General features: G+C 42.2%; 2 protein-coding genes across 2 annotated transcripts; both read right to left on the bottom strand.

Moving 5' to 3' along the window:
- Nucleotides 1-7,598: 7,598 nt before the first annotated feature.
- LOC103707381 (putative disease resistance protein RGA1) lies at nucleotides 7,599-22,393 on the bottom strand. Its single transcript, XM_039125977.1, has 4 exons — nucleotides 22,305-22,393; nucleotides 8,882-12,943; nucleotides 8,524-8,668; nucleotides 7,599-8,036 (listed from the first exon to the last, which is right to left on the bottom strand). The coding sequence occupies exon 2, from the start codon at nucleotides 12,322-12,324 to the stop codon at nucleotides 8,920-8,922; it is 3,405 nt and encodes a 1,134-aa protein (XP_038981905.1). The 5' UTR covers nucleotides 12,325-12,943; nucleotides 22,305-22,393; the 3' UTR covers nucleotides 7,599-8,036; nucleotides 8,524-8,668; nucleotides 8,882-8,919.
- Nucleotides 22,394-22,532: 139 nt separating this feature from the next.
- On the bottom strand, nucleotides 22,533-26,145 carry LOC113462960 (putative disease resistance protein RGA3). Its single transcript, XM_026806051.2, has 2 exons — nucleotides 23,227-26,145; nucleotides 22,533-22,754 (listed from the first exon to the last, which is right to left on the bottom strand). The coding sequence occupies exon 1, from the start codon at nucleotides 26,122-26,124 to the stop codon at nucleotides 23,263-23,265; it is 2,862 nt and encodes a 953-aa protein (XP_026661852.2). The 5' UTR covers nucleotides 26,125-26,145; the 3' UTR covers nucleotides 22,533-22,754; nucleotides 23,227-23,262.
- Between the last annotated feature and the right edge of the window lie 1,635 nt (nucleotides 26,146-27,780).

The raw sequence follows: 27,780 nt of genomic DNA, 5'->3' as shown, positions 1-27,780 counted from the left end.
AATCTTACTCTCAGACGGATGTGCTGCTATGGTCACTATAATCCCGTGACAGGGTTCGTATTCGTAGTCGACGAGTTTTATAACATATTCTTATTCGTTACCAACTTTAACCCGTTGGCAGAGGGCCATATTCGTTGGATGCTAGCTCCAGAGGGGTCGACTGACCTCTATTTCTAGAGGTGGGCATAGCTATCTGAGAGTTCATAAATCATTATTCTTTTTCATAAGTCATACTTTCATACATAGGTTGGAAAATGACAAATGGCATCGTAATGTATAAAATTCATGATCATGCCATAAATCTCATTTTCATGCAATTTATCATAACCATAATTCATCGTAATGTATAAAATTCATAATCATGCCACAAATCTCATTTTCATGCAATTTATCATGATCATAATTTATACTGAAATATTTATGAAGGATGCAATTTAATCAAACTCATTAATCACATGCAATCATATGCTTGATCCTATTTTTAAAAAAATACATCATAACAAATATATTTTTCATTATTTTATTCTTACAATTAAACTATGATTTTTAAATTAATAAGATCAGTGCTAGGGTTACTTACCTCAATTTGCCCACACAACCCTAATCTCATTCGTTACATTCTCTGTACCTATCAAACAATTCCAGATGCATTATTAAATTAAAACTCTAACATGGACCTGAATAAATCTCAAGTCCCAATCGGATAATTTGGACTAAAATCCTACGTATTCACTATTTATTTATGTTTTTTTTCCTTTTTTTTTTCTTTTCTTTTCCTTTTCTTTTCTTTTGTTTTCCTTCTTTTTTTTTCTTCTCTTTTTCTTTTCCTTCTCTTCTTCTTTTTTTTTCTTTTCTTCATTTTTTTTTCCTCCTTCTCGAAACTTCTTCTCCTTCTCTATTCTTTCTTTTTCTTCTCCTCCTCTTCTCTTCTCCCGGCTTCTTCTCCTCCCCCTTTCTTGTTCTTTCTTCGCTCGCGAAGGGAGGAGGGCGAGCTCATCGGAATGCTCGGGAGGAACGGATAGCGGCCAGCGGCGCCTCCGGCGGGCCAACAGCACTCGCAGTGCCTGCGGCGCTCGTGGCCGCAGCCGCTCCTGGGGCCGCGCTTGCGACCCGTAGCCATGGCGTGCGGCCGGCGCCTGCAGCAGCACGGCCGTGTCTGCGGCCGAGCCTGCAGCCGGCGCCCACGGTGAGTCCCCCCTTCCCTTTCTTCTCTCTTTCTTTCTTTCTTTCTTTCTTCTTCTATTTGATCTATCCTTCCGAGTGGATCGAGAGACGGAAAGGCAGTAAAGAAAAGGAGGAATGGATGGATCTTACCTCACCAATGAGAGCAGGGGCGCGGGTGGTGAAGTCCGACGAGGAGAGGCGCTGGTGGAGGATACCGGAGGTAGAACCCAGCATGAGCGAGGACGGTGGCGAACATCAGGTTGCCGGAGTGCCCAGATCTGGCAACATCTTGGTCCGAGGGCAAGGAGAAAATAGGGAGGAGGGGGGTCTCGGATCGGGTGAGCTATCGGGGGCTTTTATATCCCTCTCCGGGGAAGAAAGAAAATGGTTGTGGCTCGTTCACCACCGTGATGCTCGCGGTGGTTGAGCAGAATCAGAGGCCATTCAAGAGGCCACGATATTTCCGCTCCAGTCTCACCCCCGTTACCCCGAGAAAGAAGACCAAAGAATCGCGTCGCGAACCCTTGTCTAGGTCTCTTCTTCAACCATGGGCTGAAACCGGTTGGGTCCGCCGGCTTCGGCCCGAATGGCCTATTTTGGGCCGGTTATTACAAAATTCTCAAATAAAACTGAGAAGCGAGTGAGCGATTAGATTTAGGAATAGGCTGTTCTGGACCATACCCCAGCACAAGCTGCAAGCCAAAGGTCGGGCCACATCCAAAACCCTCGAAGTTGTCATTGGACTAGGCCTATTGTTAGCTCAGGAGGCCTATGGACGGGACCTTAAGGGTTTCTTCTTGAATAATGACATCAGATTAGCTCCGAGAAAATTTTTGCAAAGTGGATGGATGCATTGCAATATGGAGAACCAATAGATGGATTCTCCTCTGGGTGACGCCAAGCTATAAATTCATGCTTACAAGAAACACTGACTCTAGTAAAAAAGGCAGCTAAGTAATTGTTTATTTTACAAAATTTCAAAGAAATATGCATGCGTTTAAAAGAAATGGCAATATGAAAGTGCAGTGTTTGTGCATAGAAACTAGTTATTCTCAAAAACAACTTCTGAGAGCCAATACCGCAAGAACAAACTTCCTTTTCACCCATGAACAAGCTTCCATTTCACCCATTGAAAGCTTCCATTTCACCAAACTTCCTGAAGTCTGAACACGTTTTCACAGGAAAGCTTCCCCAGAAGAATGTTCAATTCGAAATTCCAAGCAAAATGTTCAATTCAAAATACAGGTCATGGAAATGCATTCCAGCAGATCATCTCTCTGTAGGAAACCAAGCAAGTGTTCAGTGGACCATTCTTGGGGCCAAGGTAACTTTGATATCCTGCATCCCACAAACCCTGCACCTGAATACATATCTAGAGAGGAAAAAATTGCAAAAGGTAAGGGTGGACCAACGCCAACAGAACTTTGATCTGCTTGTTGGCATCACACTCTGCTCTTGGCATTCACTGTGGCGAGGTTTCAGGTTCAAAGGCAGAAAATGGCATTGCCACAGTTTTCACAAAATGAGTGCAGTCTAATTTCAACACAATGAAAAACATAAATAGCCAAAGTGAAAAAATAATTAGAAGAACGAAATTTTTAGCAGCAGGTATTAGGAAGTAATTTGCAATCAATGCACATGACTCTTCGGTGTTGATACAACTTAGCATTCCAAAGAGTTATTTTGTAATCCAAAGAGTCATTTTGTAATCCAAAGAGTCATTTTGTAATCCAAAGTGTCACCTTGGAAATATCAGAAGTACTTGTATTTCAAAGAGTCATTTTAGTACTCCAAGGGCATTAAATGTTACTTAAATTGTCATTCTATATAAGAATGGCTTTAGCAAGATTGTAAGATGCAGAAAAAAACTATGAATGAAAAATATCTCTTGCTTCATTCCTAATCCTATCCCATCAACTTCACACCTTGTTCCAACAAATTTGGTATCAGAGCCTGGAAAAAAATACTTGTCAAGATGGCATCTTCATCAACTACCATGTTCTCCTACACTTCAAACCAAGTTCCCATCTTTGATGGTGAGCATTATGACTATTGGAGTAGTCAAATGCAAACCATATTCATATCCCAAGACCTTTGGGACATAGTCGAAGGTTCATATGCAGAGCCACCTCAACCACAAGAAGTTACAAAAAATTGGACAGCAGAACAACAAGGAGAGTACAAGGAGAATGTGAAGAAAGATGCATGTGCTCTTCGATACATTCAACAAGGAATAAGCAAAACCATCTATCCCAGAATTTTTGGAGCAAGAAAAGCAAAGCAAGCATGGGAAATACTCAAAGAAGGTTTCCAAGGTAATGAGAAAGTTATCTCATTAAAGTTACAATCACTGTGGAGAGATTTTGACAACATGCAAATGAAAGAAGGCCAAGGTATGCAAAGTTTTCTGACCAAAGTTACTGAAGTTGTTAATCAAATTAGAAGTCTTGGAGATACTATTGAAGATAGAAAAGTTGTTCAAAAGGTTCTTAGAAGTCTTCCTACAAATTATGATCATGTTGTCACTGCAATAGAAGAATCAAAAGATCTCTTTACCTACAGTTTTAATGAACTAATGAGTTCTTTACAAGTTCATGAGGAAAGAATGAATAGGTTTTCTACTCAACCTCTTGAGCAAGCTTTTCAAACTAAGCTCAACACCTCAGAGAAAAAGAATTTTAAACAGAAATACAAAGGAGGACTATTCCAAAAGAAGGAAAGAGGCAACTATCAAGGAGGAGCAAACCAACAACAATCAGGTGGTTTCAATCCTCGATGCCGAGTTTGCAAGAGGAACAACCATGACTCAAAAGATTGTCGATACAGATGCAATAAGTGCAAGATTCCCAACCATTCACAAAGGGACTGTTGGTACCAAAAGAAGAATGGAAATGAAGAAGCCAACTTCACTAAAAATGAAGCAGAAACTCAACAACTCTTCTCTTGCATGAATGTTCAAGAAGATTCTCAAAATGTATGGTATTTGGATAGTGGGTGTAGCAACCACATGACGGGGAACCAAAAGATCTTCATCCAACTTGACAAAAATTATTCTTCTCAAGTCATGCTCGGAGACGGCAAACTCCAAACTATTGAAGGCAAAGGATCTATTGAAGTTCTCACCAAAGGAGGTAACAAAAGGCTTATTAATGATGTTCTTTATGTGCCAAATTTATCTCATAACCTCCTAAGCGTTGGGCAACTTACTCAAAAAGGATATGCTATCAACTTCAATAACAGTAGCTGCAAAATTTTTGATAAAAAGAATAACTGTCTAGTTGCTATTGTTCCTATGAGCACAAACAAGGTGTTTCCTCTAACCATGTTATCACAAGATGTCGTATTCAAAAGTGAAGCTATTAATATGTCAACTTTATGGCATCTTCGATATGGACATTTGAATATGAAGGGGTTGCATCTACTCAAGCAAAAAAATATGGTGATTGGTCTCCCTCTCATCGAAGGAAGAAGTCAAGTATGTGAAGGCTGCATATATGGAAAAATGCACAAGCTACCATTTCCAAAGTCTTCATGGAGATCCAAAGCACCTCTTGAACTTGTTCATGCTGATATATGTGGACCCACAGCAACTCCATCACACAACAACCGAAGGTACTTCATTCTATTTGTTGATGATTATACTAGAATGATGTGGGTTTACTTCTTGCATGCCAAGTCCGAAGCCTTCTCTATGTTTCTACAATTCAAAGCACTAGTTGAGAAACAAAGTGGATTCCAAATCAAGACTCTTCGAACTGATCGAGGAGGAGAGTTTATCTACAAACCATTTATGGAGTACTGCAAACATAATGGTATCCAAAGACAACTCACAGTTCGTATGAGTCCTCAACAAAACGGAGTTGCTGAAAGAAGGAATCGCACCATTGTTGAAATGGCCCGAAGCATGTTGAAAGGAAAAGGCTTACCAAATAATTTTTGGGCTGAAGGTGTGCATACTGCTATTTACATTCTTAATATATCTCCTACAAAAGCAGTGTTTAACAAAACTCCATTTGAAGCATGGCACAAAAGAAAACCAACAGTACATCATCTTAAAGTATTTGGTTGTATTGCCTATTCTCACATTCCATCACAATACCGGGAGAAATTTGATGAAAAAGGAGAAAAACTAATATTTATTGGTTACAGTGATGAATCCAATGGTTACAGGTTGTTCAATCCAAAAACCAAGAAGCTTGTCGTCTCAAGAGATGTAATTTTTGATGAAGCATCTAACTGGAATTGGACACAGAACTCATCTCAAATGTCAAACGCATATGAATTCATGGAGCCACAAGCTAGACAAGAAGAGCATCAACAAACTCCTTCTACACCAACATCAATTTCTTCACCAAGTTCAATTCATTCTTCTCCTTCATCACCAATACAAACTTCACCATCTATGTCACAAACTCCCTCTTCTTCATCAAGTTCAATCCATTCTCCCTCTTTTTTAGAAACCATGGATACAGATTCTTTACCAAAGAAAGTTCGATCTATGCAAGATATTTATAACACTTCTCACCTTGCTTTCTTTGGTTATGAACCTCAGAATTTTGAGGAAGCTGTTGTAAAGGAAGAATGGAAAAAGGCAATGGATGATGAGATTGCAACAATTCAAAGGAATAAAACTTGGGAGCTAGTCAACCTGCCAAAAGAGAAGGATGTGATCGGGCTAAAATGGATCTACAAAATCAAGTATAAAGAAGATGGATCTATTCAAAAGCATAAAGCTCGACTTGTCGCCAAGGGATACTCACAGCAGCCTGGCATTGATTTTACCGAAACATTTGCACCAGTTGCAAGAATGGAGACAATCCGTATTGTTCTTGCTCTTGCTGCACAACTTGAGCTTCAAGTCCTCCAACTTGACGTCAAATCTGCTTTCCTCAATGGCGAACTGAAGGAGGAGGTATACGTCAAACAACCTCAAGGCTATGAAGTGGCAGGTATGGAACACAAAGTCTATAAACTTCATAAAGCTCTATATGGCTTGAAGCAAGCTCCACGAGCTTGGAACAGCAGGATTGATAAATATTTTTGTTCAAATGGATTCCAAAGAAGCCCAAGTGAACCATCTCTTTATGTAAAGATATGTGATGCTACTAACTTTCTTGTTGCATGTATCTATGTTGATGATCTTATCTACATGGGTACTAACATGCAAGTTGTAGAAGAATTCAAGCAAAGCATGATGAAGGAATTCGAGATGACGGATCTCGGATTAATGAAGTATTTTCTTGGAATCCAAGTAAAGCAAGCCAAAGGAGAAATTTTTATCTCACAGGAGAAATACATTAAAGACATGTTACGGAAATTTCAAATGGACAAGAGCAAACCAGTTTCAACTCCAATGGCATTGAATGAAAAGTTAAAACAAGATGATGATGCTGAAAAAGCTGATGCACAGCTCTATCGAAGTCTAGTTGGTTCATTAATATATCTAGCCAACACACGGCCTGACATTATTTATGCCGTGAATGTTGTTTCAAGATTTATGCAAGAACCAAGCAAACTGCATTATGCTGCTGCAAAACGCATTCTGAGATATCTTCAAGGAAGTCAAAGGCAAGGCATAAAATATATTAAAGAAGAAAATAACAATCTTGTTGGTTATTCCGATAGTGACTGGGCTGGTTCAATTGATGATAGAAAAAGCACGTCTGGCTATATTTTTTGTCTTGGTTCAAAGATGATTTCATGGAGTTCAAAGAAACAAAAATCAATTGCTTTATCTTCAGCAGAAGCAGAGTACATCGCAGCTACAGATGCTGCATGTGAAGCAGTTTGGTTAAGAAGAGTTCTCTTGGATCTACAACAAACTCAAGTTCAACCAACTATCATTTATTGTGACAGCATGTCAGCAATTGCTTTGTCTAAAAATCCAGTCTTCCATGCAAGGTCCAAGCATATTGAACTTCGACATCATTTCATTCGGGATTTGGTAAACAAAGAAGAAATCATTTTGAAGTATGTTGGCACAAATGAGCAAGCTGCAGATTTTCTTACCAAAGCTGTCACCATAGAACAATTCAGAAAGGTTAAGAATCAATTGCAAATTAAGGAGGAGTATTAGGAAGTAATTTGTAATCAATGCACATGACTTTTCGGTGTTGATACAACTTAGCATTCCAAAGAGTTATTTTGTAATCCAAAGAGTCATTTTGTAATCCAAAGAGTCATTTTGTAATCCAAAGTGTCACCTTGGAAATCTCAGAAGTACTTGTATTTCAAAGAGTCATTTTAGTACTCCAAGGGCATTAAATGTTACTTAAATTGTCATTCTATATAAGAATGGCTTTAGCAAGATTGTAAGATGCAGAAAAAAACTATGAATGAAAAATATCTCTTGCTTCATTCCTAATCCTATCCCATCAACTTCACACCTTGTTCCAACAGCAGGTTCCTACTTATTTTGGATGGTTATTTGCAAATAAAACAAGAACGTATGCCAGTCCGAATGTAATTATTCTGGGTTAGTCATCTGCAAACAGATCCAGATATTTGGTTTCAACAAATTTTGAAAAAGCTCTCCCGGAAGCAACTTCAGAAATTGGCTTTCATACATCATACAAAAGGTTAAACTTCATAGCAGCAGGAATTAACAAGATGGAGGATGCTACAGCAACTCCAAATAACAATGCGAAATTGAATATGCTGCACTCTGCTGTGGCTTCTTCAGAGGCAGATGCGGTGATGATGGAAGGTTTGAAACAACTTCAGCGAATTCAGATAAGGCTCGACTTGCATGGAGGGCTCGGTTTCCATGTGAAGAATTCAATGGCAGTGAAGTTCCCAAATAGAAAGCAGATCCGCAGGGGGACCTAGTGACCTACGAAACGAACCTGTATTCCAATATCCATAACTGGTGCCTGTGAAAGGATTTGAGAAAATTGAATGCGGCATGAAGTTAACACCATAATGAAGCAACTATAACCACAGTACCGTCAGAACTCAAGAAATCTAGTAAATATTAATAGCATAAGCTCAGATGCAAGACATAGGCAGCTAGCTGAGATCAATAGGAATAGCTGAACTAACTAACTACTTAATTAAAACAAGCTTGTCACAGATGCATGGCTAGCAACCATTGACTTTTTTTTAAGTCTTTGTGCGGAGGAATACAAGGTGAGTTGATTCCTCGCAGAGATATGCACCAACAAGGATATTTCAAGGAACAATTGAAACAAGAGTTATAGACCGAAACATTAAATGCGTGCTAAAACACCATGTTAATAATTAACTAATAGGTGGTATAGATGACATGAAGATCCCTTGATTGCATCATCCAGTGCCGTAAAAGCAAATTACATCTTCATGTTTTACTCAGCCGAATTTCAGAGACTGGTATACTTTTACCTTGCAAGAGCGTTTTCAGATCCTCTGTTTGTTATTCTGATCTTAGTGTTTCCAGATCCTGCAAACCTCTAATCTTCCACCTCCCCCCTCTTCCTATAACTTCCCTGTATTTTTACTTTCTTAATAAAGCTGGGTGGCTGTTTTGCTGCTCCATCAAAAAAAGATAATGAGGATATATCTTAAAGCCATGGAAATATGAACCGACTAAACAAAACGAAGAAAAAAGCTAGAAAATAAAGACTTTGTGAAGCTATTATCCTTGTATATAGCCATAATCTGGAGTCACTAATACATAAACAATGCAAAAATGTAACTAGGATATATACGTGTGTATCTATGTACTGAACTTGAAGGTTACCTGAACAATGGATGTAGGAGCGGCATCGAATTCTCTTTTCACAGCGTTTGTATGGTTTCGGAATCAATACGTATGAAAGGTATGTGAGCAATCTTTGGCCAATCAGCTCCTCCTCTTTGGCATTGGTCCTTCAACAAAGGGCATGCATCGATGTGTAATTCTTCAAGCGAAGCAGACAAGCCATTCCCTGGCAGTGAGCTAACCTTAGGGCAGATGATTATAACTAACTTCCTGATAGAGGGAAAATTTTCCAAAAAAGAAGGTAGGCTTTCAAGGCTCAGGCAGTAATTAAACTCCAGCTCTTGAAGGGATGTCAGTTGCTGGAACCACAGCTCCTGTTCCCTTGTAAAGTTGGCCATATGACACCCATAAATATGCATCCCCCGCAGTGAGGGGAGGCTTCCCAACACAATCCACAGATTTTGAAGTAGGACCGTATCGGCTACGGTGAGACCTCTGAGAGTTCGCAATCCCTGCTCCTCGTGGAGCTGCACAGGCTCTAAGGACTCGATGAGCTTAGGACATCCTGTGAGTTGTAGTGTTTCAAGAGTAGTAAGGAACTGTAACCCCCCCGCAACTAACTTCATCTCCGGGCAATTCCGAAGTTGCAAAGTTTTGAGAGAACTCAAATTTGATAAACAAAGAGATACTTGGGCGTGGTAATCCGCGATCTCTAGGTTGATGAGAGAGGTGAGACTCTGCAAACATGCGGGCAGTGCATTGGCGAAGTCACCACAGTATTGGATGCTGAGCTGTTCAAGCGATGAGGACAGGAAGAGGAGGGGTACTTTCCCTAGCTTGAAGCATCCATGGAGTTCGAGTGCATGGAGCCGAGGTAAAAATTGTGCGCCATCTGCTTCCAACCATTCCTCCCATTCCTTGAAGTCCTTAAATGTTAGTGCCTCGAGGGATGGAAATGCCACACCAGTGTCACCATAAAATTCACGACCAATTCGTTTTACGGCAGGCATGTTAGAAAGATGAAGTTCCTTGAGGAAAGGCAGCTGCCCTAGTGGCGGCAGACTCTTCAACCTGCCACAAGAATCTAGAGAAATAAATTCTAGATTGGTGAGAAACTTCCTTTCCACCATCCAAGTTGGAAATCTGGTACCTCCGTAGCCCTTGATCGTCAGCTCTTTAAGACTGGGATGTGGTTGGAGGCCTTCAAATATCTCCTTCTCCGCATCAGGAAGTCTTCTTGCATCTAAATTCTTTACTAAATGCAATGCAGTTAGGTGTTCTTTGTCTTCCAACATCGCCTCCATGGCCTCCTCCTTACTATTGACATTCTCAAGATTCTTGATCGCAAGCCGTCTCCGAAGATTTCGCAAGCCCTTCAACTCTCCAATCTCATGTCGCCTTTTCTTTGTGACTCGGAATTCCTCTAATTCTTGAAGGTTGATAAGATCTCCAATCCCAGTAATTAGAGAAATTGTGTCTGCTTCTCCATATAAATGCCGCAAGTTGATTAATTTGTTCATGTCTTCGGGTAACCTTTTAAGGTGGCAGGATCGCATCCTCAGAACTTGAAGATGGCAAAGCCTACCAAATGATTTGGGCAGCTGTTTGATCTTAGTGCAGGAGACATCTAAGTACCGTAGATGTGATAACGCACTGATAGCATCCGGTAGCTTCTTCAGCTTCACCTGACCGTAAGATAAATCCAAAACACGCAGGCTTTTTGATTGTTTTAACATGCCGTCAAGAAAAATGGAAAATCTTTCAGAATCATAATCACCAAAGAATAAAATAGACCGTAGGTTTTGAAGTCTACACGTGTCCGTAATTGCATCCATTCTATCAGTCCTCAGAGTCAGGTGGCGAATTGTCTCTGGAATTTCTCCTTTCTCATCGCTGATGACCAAACATTCATCCAATGAAACATAAACTGCCAATTCTCTTATCAGACCATGCATCACATACTTGTCAGTCGGAGTTGGTAGAAAGAAGTACCTGCTAGTTAATTCGTCAAATACCTGACCCCCGATGTCCTCCATTCTCATTCTTACTCGACTCTTGTTCTGGATAAAACCTTGAGCCATCCACATCTGGACTAACCGATCTTTTTCGAAAACATAGCTCCTGGGAAATATGGAACAGTAAGCGAAGCATTGCTTTAAATTTGCATTCAAGTGTTCGTAACTTAAAGCTAGAGATGGAAGGATATTATCTAAAACATATTCATGTTCCCACCACTCACTTTCTAAGATCATCTTCCAGTAATCCTCATCCAGTTTGGAGTTCAATAAACTTCCCAGTACCTTCCCAGCTAGAGGTAAACCATGTAGTTTTTCAGATATTTTTCTTCCTATTGTTTGCAATTTTTCCCTTCGCTCTTCCTCCAGAATTTTTTCACCGAACGCACAATGTTCGAAAAGTATCCAGTAGTCATCTTCTTGTAGGCTCTTCAATTCTATCGGGTCCATCGTGCCCATAACTTCTGCTACTACTGGACTCTGTGTTGTCACCAGAACCATGCTTCCTTTCGCTCCAGATGTTAAGGCACCACGGAGTTCCCTCCACTTGCTACCTGTCTCATCCCACACATCATCAAGGACAAACAAAAACCTCTGGTTCCTCGTAGCATCTCCAACTTTCCCTAGAATGCCATCCAAACTAATATCGTCCGGGATTCGGTCGTGCACCGAGTCATATGCCAGCTCTTTAGAAATCCGCTTGACATCAAAATTGTCAGACACATAGACCCACTTCCTCAGCTCAAAATACCTTGCTACTCTTTCATCATTATAAATAAGTTGAGCCAGAGCAGTCTTGCCAACACCTCCAATGCCTACTATAGGAAGAACACCAAGACTCGGGTAGCTACTACTCCCAGCCCCACTTTTGATGCTAGATTCCGGTTCATCAGCTAAATGCAACAACATATCTAATATCATGTCTCTCTCTCTGTCTCTCCCAACCACAATGTCCTGGATAATCGAGCTGGTCTCTCTGGTCACACTCCTCTGCTGTGAGTTGTAGTCCTTTAATTGTTCTTCCATACAATTGATATCAAGATAAATCTTTTCAAGATTTCCCGCAAGATTTTTCAAATTTTTCAGGTCATCGTCGGACATTATAAAATGCTTGAGAAGCTTAACAGCGGGGGATACGAAGTCGCTCACCTTGCTCTTGCTGTGCAGCTTATCATGAAGCTCCTTGAATTCAAACTCATCCAGCATGTCGTCAGCCTCATAGGCAGCATCTTTGAGTTGCCTCAGCCATGCAGCCAGAGCTGGGTCCCTGATCGGCCTCCCCTCCGCTGCCTGGATCACGGCTCGGATACGAGGAAGCCTGGCCTTTACATCTTCCGCCATAGCCTTCGCACCCGTGAGCAGATCATATTGGTCGTCCAAATGCAGCGAAACCTTCTCAGCCAGTTTATTTACGACGCAGGTTGCAAACCATCCTCCGACTATCATTCCGATCATCCCCATATCCATATTGGAGGACACTCCGGGTGCACAGTGGTAGTCTTGCTCTCCGTGACCTGAAGACAGGAAGCTTGCTCGCTCGGCCTTTTTCCAAGCGTGCAATTTTAAGCGGTGTGATTGAATCTATAGATAAGGTGCATCAATTGAAGACTGCGTGCTCGTGGACGGAAAAGAAAAAAGACATGGTCAACCAGTGCATCAATTGAATAAAATATAGCGATTTTAGCAATAAAATAAAATATAGCACGTTAGGTACGAAAATATCGCAACCGGACAAATGCATATTTTGGAGATGACGGTAGACTCAAGTTGCAAGTTTATAATGTCGATCTAATACGGTGCGCGTCTGCCACTGCATCAATTGAATGAAATATAGCGTGTTAGGTACGAAAATCTCGCAACCGGTCAAGAGAAGATTTCAGAGATGATGCGAGACTCCAAGTTGCAACTTTATAATGTCAAATAGCTTGTCCTTGATGTTGAACAACACTATCACCTAGAAAGGTTGCCATGTGAGGAATCACTTGCTATCGAACTTCTTCGGCAGTGGGGACCTAGCCATCTCCTTTTCTTTTCTCTGTTCCGATATTATATGCTTTGGTTTCGGCATCTCTCCCCCAACATGCGCCTATTCAAGATGGAGAAAAAAGTCTTTGTCATGCTGATCCACCAGGACATGAAAGAATATGGCTGATCATACACCAACCATATTTTGAATTGCTGTTTTAGATATATTTTCAGATTTTTTACATATTTTATTTTATGGTTGATATGGATGTATTTTAAGTAGATTGGTTTACTAAACCCGATTTTATCAAAAAAAAAAAAAATACCCATTTGGCAGTTTTTATAAGCCCTTTTTTTCTTCCCTCTGTTCCTATTGAATGTGCTGTTCACGAAGAAGTCCAAGGCTCAACCCAAGTGCAAGTCATTATCGAAGCACGAAAATTAGATTTGGATGAGATAGACATTGTGGAAGATGTAATTATGGTAAACATAGAAAATAATTGGTGCAAGCCACTGGTTTGATGATAACGTGAAGTAACCTTGTTCTTCTTCCACGTAAAGATGTGATAGGACAAAATAGGCCATCACTGTCACGTTAGATGTACAATAATGTGGAGGACACCTTACAAAGATAAAAGCCAGCCACAGATACGTAATAGAAGTGTGAGATACGGGCAGAAGTCGGCAGCCCCAGCCGACTTCAGTCCCATTTTCCTTCTTTGGAAGGGCCGGAACAGAATGCGATCCTCTCCGGCTCCTTCGGGAGCGATCGAGGCGAGGGCGTTGCGGGCATCCCGTGGCCCCTCCCCTCCAGCTGGTCCGCGGCTAATCCGGCCGCGGACTACGCTCGACCGCCGCAATTCACGCGGCGGAGAGCCGTTACCAAAGGGCCATAAAACCCTTTCATTTTCTCCTCCCAGATCACCCGAGCCCTCCCTCTCCTCCGTCTCCTCCTCCTCTTCCCTCCTTCCCTCTTCCTCCTCTCCTTGGTGATCGGCGTGCCCTCCCGGCCGAGTGCTGTCCAAAACCCTATCGCGAGTCTCCCCTGTTTTGAAATCTTCTTCCTCTCCGGAAAAGCACCGCCGCCGCCGCCGTTTGACCACCGGATCGAGCAGCCGCAGCCGAGACCTTCCTCCTGCCGCCTCCGTCGAGCACCGGTAAGCCTCTTTTGGCCCTTTATTTCATGATTTTTTTTTTCTGTTTGGGCCCCAAACTGAGGTCATCCTCGGACCCTCCCTTCACGGCCGAGTCGCCGCGGCACCCTGCTGTCGGCCACGACCGCCCTACTGACGGCCGTGTCCCTCGCAAGCTGCCGGCCAGGCCACCGTTCGGCCACCCTGCCGCCCCCCCTGGGTCCTTTCTTCCTCTTCTTCTTCTTCCCCTGTCCGTGGGGGCTTGGGGAAGAAGAAGGGCCCTGTCACGGGTCCTGTTCACTGCGGGCCCAACATGGGCCCGGTTCAAACCCAAAATCCGAAACAAAACAAAAAAAAAAGAAAACCCGAAACCTAGTTCAGATCCGAGCCCGGAATCCGAACCCGAACCCGAACCCGGAACCCAAAACTCAGAACCCGAAACCCGAACCCATTTGGCCAATAAATAGAATTTTGCAGTTAAGCCCTTGGCAGTATATTATTTCACAGAAAGGGTCTTCTGCAATTTGTATTTGATCCTTATAGGAAAGATTTATTACATAAAGGTCCCCAACTATATTTGTTTGGTCTTTTACTCAAATTTTATTATAGAACAGTACCCTGTAATTAAGTATTAGTCCCTACAATGAATTTTATTGCATAAATGAACCAATTAGAAGCCAACCTTGGGGGCCCTATTGGGCCGAGTCTATGCGGGGCCGTGTCCAATATGGGCCTTATCGGGCCATGCCCATTATGGGCCAACTCTGGGCCATGTTGGGCCATGTACAATAGTATTATTTTTTAGTTCTGCTTAGCTCTGAAATTAACAAAGAATTAATTAAATTTAAATAGGTGAACCTGATCCGCCTATCTGAAGTAAGGGTTAAGCGAGAAGAGGTAAGTAACTTAATGTTTCAAAGTGCATTTTTCTAAAATAATTATTAGTGGTTTAAATTTTGAAATATATTTTGTATTTAGTAAAATGGGTCTGGCATGTTAAATTTTATTTAAAAATTATGCTCTGAAATCCGTAAACTATGACTGGGCAATTTATGAAATATATTTTTTATATATATGCATTCTCAGCATGGCTATGATCTGTTCTGTTCTGTTCTGGCCCTGCCAATGGAGATTATACGTTGGCCCTGTCGACTTGTATCTGTGAGGAACCGGTTTCAACACCGTACCACCGGTGATTAGAATAGTGGTATTTGGACACCGTACCACCGGTGCTTAATAATAGTGGTATTTGGACACCGTACCATCGGTGCTTAATAATAGTGGTGTTTGGCACCTTGTGCAATCCATGCCACTGGGTTACGTGGCCGTAGCCTATCATGTTGAGATTCTAGTATCAGATTTTTGAAAAAATGATAATAAGTTTTGAAAATAGTAAAACGATATTATTTATGATTTATTCCAAACATTATCCTGTATTTTGATCTGATATGCTCTGACCCCACTTTGGGGTATTTTGTTGCTTACTGGGCTAGTGTAGCTCATTATTTTATTTTCTCTGTTTTTCAGATCCAGAGGCTTGATCGCACGGGATTGGGGAGTGCGTTAGATTTTCCGACGATTTCTTCGATTATTGGCATTTTAGTTAGATTAGTTTGGACATTTGACTTATGTCAGTATATGTTATTTTGGAATTTTGTAAGACTGCTTTTGAACAACTTAAATATTTAAACATATGTGATTGCTTTGATATGATCTGCTGCCTTGCACGCCTGTGCGGCCCGCCGTGCGGGCGTGCGGCGTCTGCCGCGCCTCGGGCTCGGGGCGTGACAGATTTGGTGGTATCAGAGCTCAGGTTTCAGATTCTTAGGGATTGTTTTTGAAATAGTCAGATGGAGCTTAAGTTTTAGGATCTTTAGAATTCGTCAGAAAGGTTGAGAGATGGGTAGGAACTAGATAAGAGGATAATATTCATTTGTTTTGTTAACTATTATGTATTATTCTGTTTAGATGATTTTATAACATTTACATTTTTACCGAATCAGAATGCCGCCTCGCGTGTCCGTAGCTTGAATCGGATGGTTAGGGGCTCTCGGGGAAGAGCCCCCACTAACCAAGCGGGCGAGGCATCGCATAGCTCAGGGCCCCAGGGTCAATCAACTCCAGAAGCTGTCGCCGGAAATCAAAGTCGGATGCTCGAATTGATCGAGGAGGTCGTCGGGTTAGTACGCCAGCAGAGGCAACAACCTCACCAACCCATCCAGCAAGATGTTGCTCCTCCTGAGCAAAGAAGGAGCATTGCAGAATTCAAAAGAATGGCTCCTTCGGCTTTTAAAGGCACCACTAGTCCTCAAGAGGCCGAAGCCTGGATAGATGAAATGGAGAAAGCCTTCAGAGCAATGGAGTGCACCGATGAAGAGAAGGTCAGATTTGCCACCTATCTGCTTCAGGACCGAGCTCATCATTGGTGGATGTCTGTGGAGCGCACATCGGCACCCGAGCAGGAGGCACTTACCTGGCAGAGATTCCGCACATCATTCTACTCCAAGTATTTTCTCTCCAGTCGTCTGAGGGAGCTAGAGAGGGAATTTCTCAATCTGAATCAAGGAACTAAGACTGTGGATGAGTATGAGGCAGAGTTTGATAGACTATCTCGATTTGCTCCCACCCTCGTCAAGGATGCAGAGTCCCGGATGAGGAGATTTGAAGAAGGATTGAAGCCTCACTTACGTTGGGGTTTGGCCGCAGTGCATTCAACAAACTATGATGACCCGGTAGACAGGGCCAAGAATATGGAAATTGTCTGGAAGGAAACACAAGATTCAAAAGATAGAATACAAAAGAAGAGGAGCAGAGATGATGATACTCATAGTGGACAGAATTCTAGCAGGACAACAAAATCTCGTAATAGGTCTGGGTAATCAGAAAAGCAGGGATCTTATGGCGAGACTATTCAACAAGAGAAGCCTAAATGTGAAGCATGTGGAGGCGCCCATAAGACAGAACTCTGTAGACGGTTGTCCGGTGCTTGTTTCAAATGTGGCCAACAGGGTCATAGGATAAAGGAGTGCCGTTATAATCAACAAGTATCACAATCAGATCAGAGGCCCCAAGCTACAGGGACCCAACAAGTACAAGCTTATCCTGCTCCGGTTCAGTCGGCTCAGCCTTCTTCTCCTGAGCAGCGGACAGGGGGGAGACCGCGCACACAGGGTCGTATTTATGCACTGATTCAGCAGGACGTTCAGGCATCCAATACTGTGGTGTCAGGTGCACTACCGGTTGCTTATGTTTATGCTTATATACTGTTTGATTCTGTTGCTACGCATTCCTTGTGTCATCGATATTTGTGCGAAAATATGACCTACCTTGTGTGCCGTTAGAGTATGATTTGCATGTTAACACCCCTACCGGAAGTGGGAGGATTGGTAATCAGGTCTGCAAGACTTGTCCAGTTCAGATAGTAGGTAGAGACTTGCCTGTTGATTTGATAGTTATAGATATGTATGACTTTGACATAATTCTCGATATGGACTGGTTAGCGTCACACTTTGCTACCATTAACTGTCATGAAAAGCGGGTAAAATTTTAGATCCCTGGAGATACTGAATTTAGCTTCATAGGTAGTTATACTTATACTTTCCCTTGAGTTCTCTGCTATGCAAATTAAGCAGCTTGTACGTGTGATTGATAGAAAGGAACAAATGTTGAGGAGGCACACAATTCTTTATGTTAAGATTCAGTGGAGCAATCACTCAAAACGTGAGGCTACGTGGGAACTAGAGAACGAGATGAAAAAAAATATCCGGGGCCATTTTGCAAGCTAAGGTATGTTAAATTTCGAGGATGAAATTTTTCTAAGGAGGGGAGAATGTGAGATACGGGCTGAAGTCGGCAGCCCCAGCCGACTTCAGTCCCGTTTTCCTTCTTTGAATGCGATCCTCTCCGGCTCCTTCGGGAGCGATCGATGCGAGGGCGCTGCGGGCATCCCGTGGCCCCTCCCCTCCAGCTGATCCGCGGCTAATCCGGCCGCGGACTACGCTCGACCGCCGCGATTCACGCGGCGGAGAGCCTTTACCAAAGGGCCATAAAACCCTTTCTTTTCCTCCTCCCAGATCACCCGAGCCCTCCCTCTCCTCCGTCTCCTCCTCCTCTTCCCTCCTTCCCTCTTCCTCCTCTCCTTGGTGATCGGCGTGCCCTCCGTCTCCTCTCCTCCCTGTCGCGAGTCTCCCCTGTTTTGAAATCTTCTTCCTCTCCGGAAAAGCACCGCCGCCGCCGCCGTTTGACCATCGGATCGAGCAGCCGCAGCCGAGACCTCCCTCCTGCCGCCTCCATCGAGCACCGGTAAGCCTCTTTTGGCCCTTTATTTCATGATTTTTTTTCTGTTTGGGCCCCAAATCGAGGTCATCCTCGGACCCTCCCTTCACGGCCGAGCCGCCGCGGCACCCTGCTGCCGGCCACGACTGCCCTACCGACGGCCGCGTCCCTCGCAAGCTGCCGGCCAGGCCACCGTCCGGCCACCCTGCCCCCCCCCGGGTCCTTTCTTCCTCTTCTTCTTCTTCCCCTGTCCGTGGGGGCTTGGGGAAGAAGAAGGGCCCTGTCACGGGTCCTGTTCACTGCGGGCCCAACATGGGCCTGGTTCAAACCCGAAATCCAGTTCAGATCCGAGCCCGGAATCCGAACCCAAACCCGAACCCGGAACCCAAAACCCAGAACCCGAAACCCGAACCCATTTGGCCAATAAATAGAATTTTGCAGTTAAGTCCTTGGCGGTATATTATTTCACAGAAAGGGTCTTCTGCAATTTGTATTTGATCCTTATAGGAAAGATTTATTACATAAAGGTCCCCAACTATATTTGTTTGGTCCCTTTACTCAAGTTTTATTATAGAACAGTACCATGTAATTAAGTATTAGTCCCTGCAATGAATTTTATTGCATAAATGAACCAATTAGAAGCCAACCTTGGGGGCCTTATTGGGCCGAGTCTATGCGGGCCCATTGGGCCGTGTCCGATATGGGCCCTATCGGGCCATGCCCATTATGGGCCAACTCTGGGCCCTGTTGGGCCATGTACAATAGTATTATTTTTTAGTTCTGCTTAGCTCTGAAATTAACAAAGAATTAATTAAATTTAAACAGGTGAACTTGATCCGCCTATCTGAAATAAGGGTTAAGCGAGAAGAGGTAAGTAACTTAATGTTTCAAAGTGCATTTTTCTAAAATAATTATTAGTGGTTTAAATTTCGAAATATGTTTTGTATTTAGTAAAATGGGTCTGGTATGTTAAATTTTATTTGAAAATTATGCTCTGAAATCCGTAAACTATGACTGGGCAATTTATGAAATATATTTTTTATATATATGCATTCTCAGCATGGCTATGATCTGTTCTGGCCCTGCCAATGGGGATTATACGTTGGCCCTGTCGACTTGTATCTGTGAGGAACCGGTTTCGACACCGTACCACCGGTGATTAGAATAGTGGTATTTGGACACCGTACCATCGATGATTAGAATAGTGGTATTTGGACATCGTACCACCGGTGCTTAATAATAGTGGTGTTTGGACACCGTACCATCGGTGCTTAATAATAGTGGTGTTTGGCACCTTGTGCAACCCATGCCACTGGGTTACGTGTCCGTAGCCTATCATGTTGAGATTCTGGTATCAGATTTTTGGAAAAATGATAATAAGTTTTGAAAATAGTAAAACGATGTTATTTATAATTTATTCCAAACATTATCCTGTATTTTAATCTGATATGCTCTGAGCCCACTTTGGGGTATTTTGTTGCTTACTGGGCTAGTGTAGCTCATAATTTTATTTTCTCTATTTTTCAGATCCAGAAGCTTGATCGCACGGGATTGGGGAGTGCGTTAGATTTTCCGACGATTTCTTCGATTATTGATATTTTAGTTAGATTAGTTTGGACATTTGACTTATGTCAGCATATGTTATTTTGGAATTTTGTAAGACTGCTTTTGAACAACTTAAATATTTATGTCATCTTTAAACATATGTGATTGCTTTGATATGATCTGCTGCCTTGCACACCTGTGCGGCCCGCCGTGCGGGCGTGCGGCGTCTGCCGCGTCTCGGGCTCGGGGCGTGACCAGAAGTATATGAACCCGATTTCATAATTTATGCGAGCCTTATCTCTTAAGGGGTCCACATGAATTCTAAAATAATGATCTGGTGTAACATGAATTTTATCAAACATCTTGTAGGCACAAAATCTTGCTTTGATACCACTTGTTAGGAAAGACCCCTTTACTAGACAAACAACTTTCCTATATTTATGCGTGTAGAATGAGAATACCACAATAATTGATCAATGCAAGAACTACCAAATGCAAACCACAAGAGACAAGAATTTTTAGGTGGAAAATCCTCCAATATGAGGAAAAAACTATTGGACCTAAGTCCACCTCAAACCTCCACTATCAACAATAATGGGCTTACAAAGTATCTTCTCTAGGCTAAGCTAGAGGATAATTAAGGATCTCTTTCTTGGATCATAAACAAAGAGTTAAGATGAAAAAGAGTTTAGGCTCCAATAATAAAATGAGAACAATTTCACCGAGTGTAGGTTTGCACAAAGTTTTTCTTCCTCTTGAGATGCCTTGAATAAGATCTTCACCTCCTTCTTGAGATGAATTCCACAAGCACTTCACTAAGACGGCTCCTCTCTTTTTCTTCTCATCCACCCTCTAATAGAATAATAACGCTAACCCCTCTTTTTCTCTTTTTGTTTCTTTTTTTCTTTGCTTTTCTCTTTACTTAAATTGCTGGGTCCCACCTCACATAAGGTGGGACTCAGCCAACAAGAATGCACCTACTTCTCGGTCTTTGACATGGCCTTGGGTATGATGTTGGATGTGGGTGTGGGTGCTGGTGCATGTCCCAGGGTCGAACCAATACCCGAACTTAAGGCTAAGCCAATGAGTCAGTAACATAGTTTCTAACTTCTTCCCTCAACTTTTCTTATCTCTGATTCATTAAATCCAAAGATCTTAGAGTCAGTAAAGAACACGAGAATAAGGTATTTCAATTTTCAATCCTCAGGGTTGGTTTGGTATTTCCTTAATAAATAAGATGGAGTCCAGATGCCATATTTCAGTTTTAAGATAGGTAAATGGGGAATGATTCAAAAATCTTTACATGGGGGGCGCCATAGGGATTTAAATTTGTAGCTTTTCTGTCTCACTCCTCAAAAAGTCGGACTTTCATTTCTCTGCTGCCTCTGATCACATTTTATATATTTTGAGTGAAACAAAATTTTTTGCTTCATCTTTATGATGCTAACCACTACATGGAGGTTGATAATGGTCTTCATGTATAATTTTTCTAGTTTCTGTTGTCCTTTGGCATCTTACAACCCAAGGCTTCAATAGTGGCCCATATTACAATATATCAATGATTGGACTTGAGACAATTCTCCAGCTAGTAGCCTAGTATTGAAAATTCAATACAACACACCATCAGAACAATAATAAGCATGCCTTTTGTACAGAAGAGATATCATATTCTCCAACTATATGCATACAATTAAGTTAAGAAGCTCATTAGTTGTACACGAAATGAGGAAAAAAAACTCGACACATTTGGCATTGAAAGCTTTCTAGTTGTTGAATGTAACAAACTTTCAATAATTATCTAAGTTTGATATGTACATTATATGCATCAGCTAAACTATTCACCAATTAAAATTACAAATTTTAATTATATAAAATGCTAGTTTCAGCATACAACCAGCAAAACTATACAAACAAAGTTTTAAATAACATGAAACACTCCAAAGTAACGTCTCGTAACTTTTTTGTTTTTTTCTTAAACTCATCTGATATCTAGCATGCAGCGGTGACTGAATAACGGTTTCATAGTTCCCAAACAAGTCATTCCTGATATCCATGTGAATTTCAACAATTGATCTGTTGGACAGAGCAGAGGCCAGGTAATTCCAGATTCGACTCTCCAAAAACGGCAGCATCAAGAAAGGCTGCAGAGGGAAGTTGTCAAGGAGTAAATCAATTGGCTTTGCTGCTAGAATATGATAAGCTTGCAGGCTATTGCGGTGATCAAAATAAGAGCTGGCAAGGTAAGATTAAGAGCATGGCAACAGCCAAAGATTCTCCCATCACCGCTTCCCACATTGCTCACCTGACATTAAATTTAGTATATGGAAATATAAATATTAATAATTTATAATTAAAACAAGGGCCAAAAACAATGATAAACAGAAAATTATGTGACCAAAATTATTTCCTGCAAGACGACACTCAAAGACGAGTTCTTTGCAAAAATTATTATCTTACCTATTATAATAAAAACAATGTTAGGAGACTCAGGTGCAGCCCATAATGCAAATCATAAGTTTTCATGCTAACCTGGTCAGAAGACAAAGCAGCGGCATGACATGCCCAATCTCTGGTTAAGATCAAGAGGAAGAAGAAGCCAAATATCATCAGCCATTGGGCCTTATGCTGGCATTGCATGTCCATATACTAGTGGTTACACTTCCCATTGGAACTGCGAAGGAGAACAAGGACCGGGCATTAATGAGAATCTCGAATTAATCCATGTATATGATTATGCGAGTCACAGACAACTCACCAAGCATTGGACGGTTTGAAACAACATGCATGGAGGGCTCGGCTTCCATGTGAAGAATTCATTGGCTGTGAAGTTCCCAAATAGAAAGAAGATCCGCAAGGGGACCTAGTGAAAGTTCTGTAGACCCCAAGTTGCTCAAGGATTGGAAGTGCCCGTGAAAGGATTTGAAAAAATTGAACGCAGCATGAAGTTAACACCATAAGTATCGTCAGAACTCAAGAAACCTAGCAAATATTATTAGCATAAGCTCAGATGCAAGACATAGGCAGCTAGCTGAGATCAATAGGAATAGCTGAACTAGCCAACCACTTAATTAAAACAAGCTTGTCACAGATGCATGGCTAGCAACCATAGACTTTTTTTAAGTCTGTTCCGTGGAATACAAGGTGAGTTGCTTCCTCGCAGAGATTTGCACCAACAAGGATATTTCAAGGAATAATTGAAAGAAGAGTTATAGACCGAAACATTAAATGTGTGCTTAAACACCATGTTAATAATTAACTAACAGGTGGTATAGACTTTTTTTAAGTCTGCGCGGAGGAATACAAGGTGAGTTGCTTCCTCGCAGAGATTTGCACCAACAAGGATATTTCAAGGAACAATTGAAACAAGAGTTATAGACCGAAACAAAATGCGTGCTTAAAAATATAACTAGGATATAGATGTGTCTATCTATGTACAGAACTTGAAGGTTACCTGAAGAATGGATGTAGGAGTGGCATCGAATTCTTTTCACAGCATTTGTATGGTTTCGGAATCAATACGTATGAAAGGTATGTGAGCAATCTTTGGCCAATCAGCTCCACCTCTTTGGCATCGATCCTTCAACAAAGGGCATCCATCGATGTGTAATTCTTTGAGTGAAGTAGACAGGCCATTCCCTGGCAGTGAGCTAACCCTAGGGCAGGTGAATATATCTAACTTCCTGATAGAGGGAAAATTTGCCAAAGAAGTAGGTAGGCTTTCAAGGCTGTCGCAGTCATTAATCTCCAGCTCTTGAAGGGATGTCAGTTGCTGGAACCATAGCTCCTGTATCCTTGTAAAGTTGGTCACACCATGACAGCCTACAATATGCATCCTCTGCAGTGAAGGGAGGCTTCCCAACAGAATCCACAGATTTTGAAGTAGGACCGTGTCGTCTATGGTGAGACGATTGAGAGTTCGCAGTCCCTGCTCCTCGTGGAGCTGCACAGGCTCTGAGGACTCGATGAGCTTAGGACATGCTATGAGTTCTAGGCCTTCAAGAGTAGTAAGGAACTGTAACCCCCCTACTAACTTCATGTTCCAGCAATTCCAAAGTTTCAAATGTTTGAGGGCACTCAAATTTGATAAACAAAGAGATACTTGGGCGTGGTAATTCATGATCCGTAGCTGGGTGAGAGAGGTGAGACTCTGCAAACATCCAGGCAGTGCACTGCCGAAGTCACCACAGTAGTCGATGCTGAGTTCTACAAGTGATGAGGACAGGAAGAGGAGGGGTACTTTCGCTAGCTTGTAGCAATCACGGAGGTCGAGTATGCGGAGGCGAGGTAAAAATTGTGCGCCATCTGCTTCCAACCACTTCTCCCATTCCCCGAAGCCCTTAAATTTTAGAACCTCGAGGGATGGAAATGCCACACCAGTGTCACCATAAAATTCACGACCAATTCGTTTGACGGCACGCATGTTACCAAGATGAAGTTCCTTGAGGAAAGGCAGCTGCCCTAGTGGCGGCAGACTCTCCAACCTGACACAATAATCTAGAGAAATAAATTCTAGATTGGTGAGAAACTTGCTTTCCACCATCCAAGTTGGAAATTTGATACCTTCATAGACCTTGATGCTCAGCTCTTTAAGACTGGGATGTGGTTGGAGGCCTTCAAATATCTCCGTCTCCGCATCAAGAAGTCTTCTTGCATCTAAATTCTGTACCAGATGCAATGCAGTTAGGTGTTCTTTGTCTTTCAACATCGCCTCCATGGCCTCCTCCTTACTAGTGACATTCTCAAGATTCTTGATCGCAAGCCGTCTCCGAAGATTTCTCAAGCCCTTCAACTCTCCAATCTCATGTCGCCTCTTCTTTGTGACTCGGAATTCCTCTAATTCTTGAAGGTTGATAAGATCTCCAATCCCAGTAATTAGAGAAATTGTGTCCGCTTCTCCATATAAATGCCACAAGTTGCTTAATTTGTTCACGTCTTGGGGTAACCTTTTAAGATGGCAGGATCGCATCCTCAGAACTTGAAGATGGCAAAGCCTACCAAATGATTTGGGCAGCTGTTTGATCTTAGTGCAGGAGACATCTAAGTACCGTAGATGCGATAACCCACTGATAGCATCCGGTAGCTTCTTCAGCTTCACGTGACTGCAAGATAAATCCAAAACACGCAAGCTTTTTGATTGTTTTAATATGCCACCAAGAAAACTATAAAACTTTTCAGAATCATAATCACCAAAGAATAAAATGGACCGTAGGTTTTGAAGTCTACACGGGTCCATAATTGCATCAATTTTTTTATCAGTCCTCAGAGTCAGGTGCCGAATTGTCTTTGGAATTTCTCCTCTCTCATCGCTGATGACCAAACATTCATCCGACGAAACATAGACTGCCAATTCTCTTATCAGATCATGCATCACATACTTGTCAGTCAGAGTTGGTAGAAAGAAGTACCTACGAGTTAATTCGTCAAATATCTGATCCCTGATGTCTTCCATTCTCATTCTTACCTGACTCTTGTTCTGGATAAAACCTTGAGCCATCCACATCTGGACTAACCGATCTTTTTCGAAAACATAGCTCCTGGGAAATATGGAACAGTAAGCGAAGCATTGCTTTATATTTGCATTCAAGTGTTCGTAACTTAAAGCCAGAGATGGAAGGATATTATCTAAAACATATTCATGTTCCCACCACTCACTTTCTAAGATCATCTTCCAGTAATCCTCATCCAGTTTGGAGTTCAATAAACTTCCTAGTACCTTTCCAGCAAGAGGTAAACCATGCAGTTTTTCAGATATTTTTCTTCCTATTGTTTGCAATTTTTCCCTTCGCTCTTCCTCAAGAATTTTTTCACCGAACGCACAATGTTCGAAAAGTATCCAATAGTCATCTTCCTGTAGGATCTTCAATTCTATCGGGTCCATCGTGCCCATAACTTCTGCTACTACTGGACTCTGTGTTGTCACCAGAACCATGCTACCTTTAGCTCCAGATGTTAAGGCACCCCGGAGTTTTCTCCACTTGCTACCTGTCTCATCCCACACATCATCAAGGACAAATAAAAACCTTTTGTTCCTCGTAGCATCTCCAACTTTCCCTAGAATGCCATCCAAACTGATATCGTCTGGGATTCGGTCGTGCACCGAGTCATATGCCAGCTCTTTAGAAATCCGCTTGACATCAAAATTGTCAGACACATAGACCCACTTCCTCAGCTCAAAATGCCTTGCTACTCTTTCATCATTATAAATAAGTTGAGCCAGAGCAGTCTTGCCAACACCCCCAATGCCTACTATAGGAAGAACACCAAGACTCGGATAGCTACTACTCCCAGTCCCACATTTGATGCTAGATTCTGGCTCATCAGCTAAATGCAACAGCACATCTAATATCATGTCTCTCTCTGTCTCTCCCAACCACAATGTCCTGGATAATCGAGCTGGTCTCTCTGGTCACACTTCTCTGCTGGGAGTTGTAGTCCTTTAATTGTTCTTCCATACAATTGATATCAAGATAAATCTTTTCAAGATTTCCCGCAAGATTTTTCAAGTTTTTCAGGTCATCGTCGGACATTATAAAATGCTTGAGAAGCTTAACAGCGGGGGATACGAAGTCGCTCACCTTGCTCTTGCCGTGCAGCTTATCATGAAGCTCCTTGAATTCAAGCTCATCCAGCACGTCGTCAGCCTCGTAGGCAGCATCTTTGAGTTGCCTCAGCCTTGCGGCCAGAGCTGGGTCCCTGATCGGCCTCCCCTCCGCTGCCTGGATCACGGCTCGGATACGAGGAAGTCTAGCCTTCACATCCTCCGCCATAGCCTTCGCACCCGTGCGCAGATAATATCGGTCTTCCAAATGCAGCAAAACCTTGTCGGCCAGCTTAGTTCCAACTTGGGTTGCAAACCATCCTCCGACCACCATTCCCATCATCCCCAGATCCATATTGGAGGACACTCCAGCTGCAAAGTGGTAGTCTTGTTCTCTGTGACCTGAAGATAGAAAGCTTGCTCGCTCGGCCTTCTTCCTAACTTGCAATGTTAAGTGGTGTGATTAAACCTATAGTCAAGGTGCATCAATTGAAGACCGCGTGCTCGTGGACAGAAAGGAAAGAGGACCGCGTCTACGAATGCATCATTTGCATAAAATATAGCGCGTCAGTCAAGGTGGGCCGGGCTGAATTTTATAAAAAAGAAATGGTTTCCTTCTGGTTCAAAACTTTTCTTGTTCCCTTCAAATCAGTATTAAAGTCATCAAACAAAATATTGCGTGTCAGGTACGAGACTCTCGTTACGGTTGAAATGCAGGTTTTAGAGATAATGCTGGATTCCAAGTTGCAAGTTTGGCTAACATGAGAGGAATCAGTTGCTATCGAACTTTTTCTGCAGTGGGGACCTAGTTTGATGCGACTTAAGACAAATATCTAGAATCCTAGTCATTACAAGCTTCTTTCCTTTTTTTTGTTACAAAATTATATGCTTTTTTTTATGGTTCTGGTTGGTTTACGTTTTGGTTTCGGCATCTCTCCCCCAACTTGCGTCCTGTTCAAGATAGAGGAAAAAGTCCGTCGTGCTGATCCACTTGGACCACGACCGTTAGGATGCAATAATAAATTTCTAAAATAATGATCTGGTACAACATTAAAATAGCGAGGTATAAGAGCACACGAGATAGAGAAAACAGGAGTTGGAAGGAGGAGGGGAAGGGCGTTTGAAGTCGAAAATTTTCGTTGGGGTTCAATCCCGAAACCGGGCTAATTTTTCAGGCTGGAAATTTGAAACCCGCCAGCATGCTCGAGTTAAACTTTCATGGCTTATTCAATTTTAAGCGGTGTGATTAAACCTGTGCATAAGAGTCCTGTGCTTGTGGATGGTAAGCAAGCAAGATCGTGATTACCGGTGCATCAACTGAATGAAATATAGCGTGTTCGGTACGAAAATCTCGCAACTGGTCAAAAGCGGACTTTAGAGATGACGCTAGACCCCAAGTTGCAAGTTTATAATGTCAATCTAATGACGGTGCGAGCAATTATTTCACATAGCTTGTCCTTGATGTTG

This window comes from Phoenix dactylifera, chromosome 4, assembly GCF_009389715.1.
Source record: "Phoenix dactylifera cultivar Barhee BC4 chromosome 4, palm_55x_up_171113_PBpolish2nd_filt_p, whole genome shotgun sequence".
NCBI lineage: Eukaryota > Viridiplantae > Streptophyta > Magnoliopsida > Arecales > Arecaceae > Phoenix > Phoenix dactylifera.
This window is presented reverse-complemented; position numbering and strand designations above follow the sequence as displayed.

Coding starts and splice junctions, on each gene's coding strand:
- LOC103707381 (XM_039125977.1), bottom strand. CDS start 12,324: ATGGATATGGGGATGATCGGAATGATAGTCGGAGGATGGTTTGCAACC.
- LOC113462960 (XM_026806051.2), bottom strand. CDS start 26,124: ATGATATTAGATGTGCTGTTGCATTTAGCTGATGAGCCAGAATCTAGC.